Source organism: Bidens hawaiensis, unplaced genomic scaffold, assembly GCF_021521415.1.
Source record: "Bidens hawaiensis isolate Kalapana, Puna unplaced genomic scaffold, B.hawaiensis_p1.1 tig00036452_1, whole genome shotgun sequence".
Lineage (NCBI taxonomy): Eukaryota > Viridiplantae > Streptophyta > Magnoliopsida > Asterales > Asteraceae > Bidens > Bidens hawaiensis.
In genome coordinates this window covers 1-7,298 of record NW_027505414.1, presented here as the reverse complement: position 1 = coordinate 7,298, position 7,298 = coordinate 1, and the positions used below count along the sequence as shown (strand labels likewise).

At 34.5% G+C, this 7,298-nt stretch overlaps 1 protein-coding gene across 1 annotated transcript; it reads right to left on the bottom strand.

Annotated features, from left to right (window-relative positions):
• Positions 1-4,814: 4,814 nt before the first annotated feature.
• LOC143613044 (protein WVD2-like 4) lies at positions 4,815-7,207 on the bottom strand (the record flags this gene model as incomplete). Its single annotated transcript, XM_077086870.1, has 5 exons — positions 4,815-5,370; positions 6,341-6,448; positions 6,528-6,669; positions 6,759-6,809; positions 7,161-7,207. Coding segments are annotated over 5 exons (771 nt in total), but the record flags the coding sequence as incomplete, so codon positions are not given.
• Between the last annotated feature and the right edge of the window lie 91 nt (positions 7,208-7,298).

Here is a 7,298-nt window from a genome sequence, read left to right as displayed (position 1 = left end):
CAAGTCGGGTTAGATTTAATTTTTACAAATCCACCGTGAAGCGTGGCCACATACTAGTTTTATTACTAAACATATTATGAAATATTTTTTTGTTAATTGACTTGATACCATTAATAGTAATTTTTTTGAAGGGTAAAATTGTCTTATGTAACCACTAAGACCATCACCAACATAGATGAGTTTTTGGGTGAAGAATACGTCCAATGTGGCACATGGCCCACCATTTTCCTCTGTTTTCTCTCTTCTCTATTCTTCCTCTCACCTCACATGGCCCACCATTCTCTCCACATAGATGTTCTTAGTTTATTCTTGGTGAAGAATCTTACTCACATTCTCTCTCTTCTAAAAATCTTTTATCGGAGATGTTCTAATAAGTATTATATATTCCTTGATGCACATACAATTCACTACATTAAGTACATATAATAACGCGCATTAATAATAATAATACTAATATTCAAATATAATCTGTGTTAAGAGCAAGTCAGGTTAGATTTTACTTTTACAAATCCGCCGTGAAGCGTGAGCCACCCAGTAGTTTTATTGCTATACTTATTATGAAATATATTTTTATTAATTAACTTGATACATAAATACTTGTGATTTACGTTGACCAAAATAAACTTATGAATGGAATTTCGACTAAACTAGATTGGTTTCCTCGTGTGATGTCGTGGGAGTGTAGTTTTGGTCGATAGCGGTTCAATTCGCGTTGGTTTGGTACATTATGGTACCGGAATGATATGGCACTTGGTAAACAACCGAAAGACAAAAAAATTAAAGTATAGTTGTAACGTGTTTAAAAGGATATTGACATGCGTTTACATCGATCAAAAACTACAAAATGAACAAAGTTGTAATATGCCCACAAGAAATATAGTTGTAACATGGCCAAAAGGATATTAACGTATATTTCACTACATTAAGTACATATAATATGCACATTTAATAATAATAATAATAATAATAATAATAATAATACCAAAATATAATAAGTGTTTAGTGCGAGCCGGGTTAGATTTAACTTTTACAAACCTGCCGCGAAGCGTGGGTCACCCACTGATTTTATTAATAAACTTATTATGATATATATTTTTTCGCGGCGGGTCACCCACTGATTTTATTAATAAACTTATTATGATATATATTTTTATGAATTGACTTGATACATAATTCCTTATAATTTTACATTGACCATAATAAACTTATGAAGGGAATTTCGACTAAACTAGGCAGATTTCCTCTTGTGATGTCGTGCGAGTTTAGTTATGGTCGATAGCAGTTTACTTCAGTTTGGTTTGGTACATTATGGCACCGGTATGGTATAACACTTGGTAAGACAACTGAAAGACAAAAAAAAAGCATAGAAATATAGTTGTAACATGTCCAAGTGGATATTGACATGTGTTTACATTGATCAAAAACCATAAAAACGAACGTCTTAATATCCTAAAGGGATTTCGTTACGTGTTTTACATCACTCGAAAATCATAAAATGAATACTGGTACAAACATCGTTATCGGATCGACTCATCACAAAATTTACACCAAAACGTTGAGAAAAAAACTAAACTCACCTGCAATTAACATAACCTTTTGCAAAACCATGACACTAAACCATTGGCAAACCATGTACGTCGCTAATGAGACACAAGCAACAAACAAGAACATGGCTGCATGAGCATCTTGAACAATATATCAAATAATATATGTCGGTAATGTAATTAAATGATGTAAAATGCTATCTTAAGACATTATCGTTGGATACTGTAATAATGTTTCCAACTTTGGCTAAAACAACTACAACCACCTCCTGCACCTATGCTTCTATTTTTTTGCATATATAGAATTTACAGAACCGACCCGACGCAACAATTCCATAAGCCTGGGCCTCTGTTGCTAACATAAAAACATCTCTTTCCATGTCTTCGGATACAACCCATAAGGGTTTGCCCGTTCTTTGTACATAAACCCTTGTCAGGGTTTCACCTAGTTTCAGCAGTTCTCCCACTTCCAGGATGAATTCTGCCGTTGCTACTTCTTTCAGTCATCTATCATTTATCTTTCCCTAGCGAGTGAAGAAAGAGTGGATGTTTTGAACGAGTGTTGAGCGAGTGAAGTGCCCCATAAGCTATAAGGGCGAGCTATATGTATCAATTCTGTGAGCAGCGATTGAACTGAACGTAAAAAGTGCATCCAACAGGAATCAAACCTACGAATTTGCCCGGTTGGACGCTTTAACCATTCAGCCATGGATGCAAAGAGACTCAGCGAGTGAACTAGGTTTTGGTATTCCTTCTTGAGGTTCTATTTCTTCCGTTAAAGGAGATTCGAGAAAAGATGGAATAAAAAGACGTGTTTCCGGAACGAACAAGATACGGGTTGAGAAGGGGAGTTAGCAAAGTTAGACAAGATTGGAATGGGTATCCTTTTTTTATTTTTGCTTTCTGAACCTTTGTTTGTTTTCGGAAAACGTGATTTGGCTCAGGATTGCCCATTTTTTTAATTCCAGGGTTTCTCTGAATTTGAAAGTTATCACCTAGTAAGTTTCCATACCAAGGCTCAATCCAATTAAGTTCGTAGCGTCTACCAATTTCGCCATATCCTCCATTTTGAGATGAAAATCTCCAGACAGGGTAAAATTACTAGTTTTTGTTGAAAACCCATTAGTATTCTTTATTATAAACAATGGGTTCTCATTCTTGGTAATATTCTTCTTCGTAATGGTTTTCTTAATTGATTTTCTTCCAAGAGGATCTCAACTCAAGTCTCTTTAATTCTAAGCTTGGATTTTTGTTATATAAAAACCCATTAGCATTCTTTAGCCCCCCCCCCCCCCCCCCCCCCCCGCCCCCAACAACACACACAGGTCTTTGTCTTTGTTTTCACATTCACCTAGAATGTACTGAAACATCCAAGCATGTTGGACCAATCCGCCTTAAGAGCGTTATGTATTTCTTTTGAATGCAGGAAATACGCGTTTTCCAATCTCTTGTCCAAAGTTTCTGGAGTTCGTGGTGGACGATCGTCAAGTCTATAAGTTAGACATATTGCTCTTTCATCGTCTTTAATGATCATATTATGTAATATGATACACGTATACATAGCCCTTTTCATTTTTTCTAACAACCATAAACGACATGAATTTTTATAGTTTGAGAAGATAATTTTATCAAAAGAATATGCAGTGATTTGGGAGTGAAAGATGTATATAGGGGAAAATTGATTTTTTTTATAAAGAAATAGCCGTTGACAACGGTTAGGTTGACAACTACTCCACCATACTCAAAACGTCGAGGGGGGGGGGGGGTGCTAGTCCAAAATGTTTGTCACGACATGCCGACGACAGATGAACTACGGAGTGCTCCCAAGAACCGATTTGACCAATGTGAGCCTACCACAAAAAGAAATCTATTTAACTTTCAAATTGCTCAATCTTAACTGGAGTTTTTCTAATATGGGATTCCATGTCTCGGATGAATTCATGTGAGCACAAATTAGAAGCCCATGATAAATAACAGGAAAGTTTCTGACGGGCTCACAATTAAAGACATTTGCAAGCCTACGAAGATTTACTTTTAAACCAGATGCAAGTAAAACGCACCAATAGATGCTATTGAGACTAATGAAATTAACCTCAATATGTATCCTCCCGACAATTGCATCATCAAATTTACACTTTGCAAAAGTTCTTCATATTTTGGCCAGTCTTCCAAATACTTGCTTCATCACATATTTAGTTCCACAACTATTTTCATTTTTGGTATAGAAATGAATGTTTCAATAAATTTACACAAGTCTTCGCAAAAAATTCACTTTATATTTTAATAATTATGAGAAATTACACAAGTTATTCAAGAATTTTTTTTCTTTTCGCGCGCGGGCATGTTACAACCTTAAGTTCAACAAAGAAAGTTGAGTAAAGTGCCATTTTCGTCCTTGTGGTTTGACAAATAATGTGAATTTAGTCCAAAAAGTTTATTTTTTGCATATGGACTCTTCACGTTTCCCAGTTCTTGCCAATTATATCCAAATTATTAACTCCGTTAAATTGAATCGTTAACTCAGGGATAGACATGTCTTTTTTCACTCTTTCTTTATTACATGAGTACAGTGCCAAAATCGTCCCTGAAGTTTGGTCACATTTGCTAATTTCGTAAAAAAATATTTTTTTTCGCAATTACACCCTCGATGTTTCCCAACTATTGCCAATTTCGTCCAATTTGTTAACTCGGTCTAAATTTAACGTTAACTTAGGGGTGTTACTGTCCTTTTACATATTTTTTTACATTGTTATTATCTAAACCCCTTATATGACTAAATATAACGAAGAATAAACAAACGGATAATATATTGGATTCAAACATAGGAATCGTGAAATGTTATATATGTCATCAAACAAACACATAATAACAATAATGTAAACAAACATGTAAAAGGACAGTAACACCCATAAGTTAACGTTGAATTTAGACTGAGTTAACAATTTGGACGAAATTGGCAACGGTTAAGAAAAATCGAAGGTCTACTTGCGAAAAAAAAATATTTTTGGATGAAATTCACAAATATGACCAAACCTCATGGACGATTTTAGCACTTTACTCGTATAATAAAGAAATAATGAAAAGCCATATCTATCCCTGACTTAACGATTAAATTTAACAAGGTTAGTGATTTGGATGCAATTGACAAGAATTGAAAAACGTGGATGGTCCATATACAAAAAAATAAACTTTTTGGATTAAATTCGCATTATTTGTCAAACTACAAGGACGAAAATGGCTGATAAATTTTGATGCAAAACGTGTAGACACCAATATACACAAAACAATCTTTTAGCACAATATTCACAATTCACAACCCAAAAACCTTAAAATTCTTCACAAACCCATAAATCATAAACCTAGTAACTACAAGTATTCAGAAAGAACAATCTCAAGGTGCATTCTAACTTCCAACCGACACGTCTCCAGGTGCCGCACCCTGATCAGGTGATTCCTCCACAACTGCATTCTTTTGAGGACTCACTTCGATCCAGTCTTCAACTTCGAGAGGATTCGCTGACGGGGCTTGAATTTCTTGAAACTGCTCATCTGAATCTTGGTCCTTTTCTTGATCCTGCTTAACAGGTATTTCTGTTGACTTTTCTGGTTTGACTTTGGTCTTTGAAGGTGGGGTGCTGGTTTCGGGTTTTATAACTGGTTTCTTGGACGCAGCAGTGTCTTTGCTATGGTTGACCACACTTGATGTAGGCTGGTCCCTGACTCGTGGGACCACAGTCGCCACGGTTCGGTCCACGGACCGGGTTACTGAAGCCAGCAAGCTCTTGTTTCTGCCTAGTTTTGGCGATTTTGGACGTGTGACGGGTATCTATAGTGTATAGACGAAAAATAAAACATATTATAAACTAGAAAATGAAGTGAAGATGCTACTTACACATAGATGAAATCAGAGAAAGACCGAGGGTAAAATAGTAATTTGTGTGTAATGCTCGGTCAAGGGCATCATAGTCAAACTTCACCTTATGGCCTATTTTATATTAAGTTACTGTTGGTGAAATAATTTAGTACAAACTAGGGGCTAAACGGGTCGTGTTCGTGGGTCAGTGGGTGGACAGGTCAACCCCAACATAAATCCGAAAATCGTGTCAGACATGTGAACACGAACACGACGCAAATACTAGTGAGTTGACACGACTAAGACTCGTTTAACCCGATTTTTTTTTAGTTTTTACTTTTTCACATATATACCTTAAAATTAACGTTTTGCAACAAAAATGCAGATCTTTATAAAACAAATTACATTTTAGTTATAAAAGATCTTATGTCAGTTTCCTTTTTCAGTTTTATATTTTGGCAAAAAAATACTTTGAAATCGTGTTAGACACTTAGATGTATGAACACGAGCATGATGCGAATACTCATGGTTGACACGAGCACAACACAAATACTAATGGTTGACGCAAACATGACCCGTTTAACCCAAATTTTTTTAGTTTTTACATTTTTCGCATATTAATATTTTGTTACAACAAAAAAAATACAAATGTTCATATTCTGGTTATTAATATTATGTCAATTTCTTTTTTTAAGTTTTAAAATTTTGGCATAAAGTACCCAACCGATTTAATTTACAATATAAAACATATTTTAAGGGTACGTCGATACGAAATAAAAAGCAAGCGAGTTAAACACGCCAACACATTGAGCTTTATTTATTCATTAATACTATTCTATGTAGTAATTTATAAATAATTTCACATAAACTAAACATGTTACTTACACAAAGACGTGCAGATAAAAAACGACAAAGGGCGAAATAGTAATTTCAAATAAAATACCTTCTTAAGTTCCACTTTAGGAGGAGGTTCTTTATAAAAACTTGGCATTGGTGCTGCTTTAAAAGTCAAGCTCTTTCTTAACAACTTGATTTCAGCTTCTTGGCTTTCCTGCATTTACACCCAATAATAATTTAAAAATGTTGATTTGTGTGAAATTTCAATGACCAAAAAAGTCGAGATTTGTGACCTTTGACTTTTCTTGCAAATTAGTCTTTTCCACTTCTTTTGCATGACTTTTTTCTTCCAACTTCGAAAAGAATTGTTTTCTCTTTTCAGCACGTTCTTCCAATCTGGAGGAAAAACCGGTGATACTGTTCCTACGCTGACCACTTCGTTTGACAATGACATCAATGAAAAAGTCAAGATTATGAAAAGAAGGTCAAACAATGAACGTAAGCAAGTAAGTTAAGGATAATACGATGAAGAAGTGGAATGAGTGTCATCGTCTTGTTTAACTGTCACCGACGATCTGCAATTGTAAAACAACCTCAAATATCAATTGGCAATTATTATTACACTTTAAGATTTGTAAACTTGTTTCATAATGTAAATTGTTAGACTAATTAAGAGGATTAAGACACTAACCTAAATGGTTACCAAATAACTACATTCCTAAATCCAACATCCAAAACTTTAAACGACTAAACTAGGACCGATCAAATAACGCATTTTCCATTTATACCCCTGATATTTCTTTCTATCTATAGAAAATGATTTTAAATGTTGCATATCTTTCAAGGGTCAAAATGGAATGAAATTTCTACTAATTACAATTTACAAAAATGACCAAAACACTTCAATTGCATATTGTAAAACTTACACTGAAACTTTAGGAGGATGGTCTTCATTTCCATTGGCTTTTTTACCCTAAAACAAATAATAATATTCACTTTTTCACTAAGAACACACAAATTCATCAAACAATTAGAAGGGTACTCAAAAAATCAAAATAGCATAT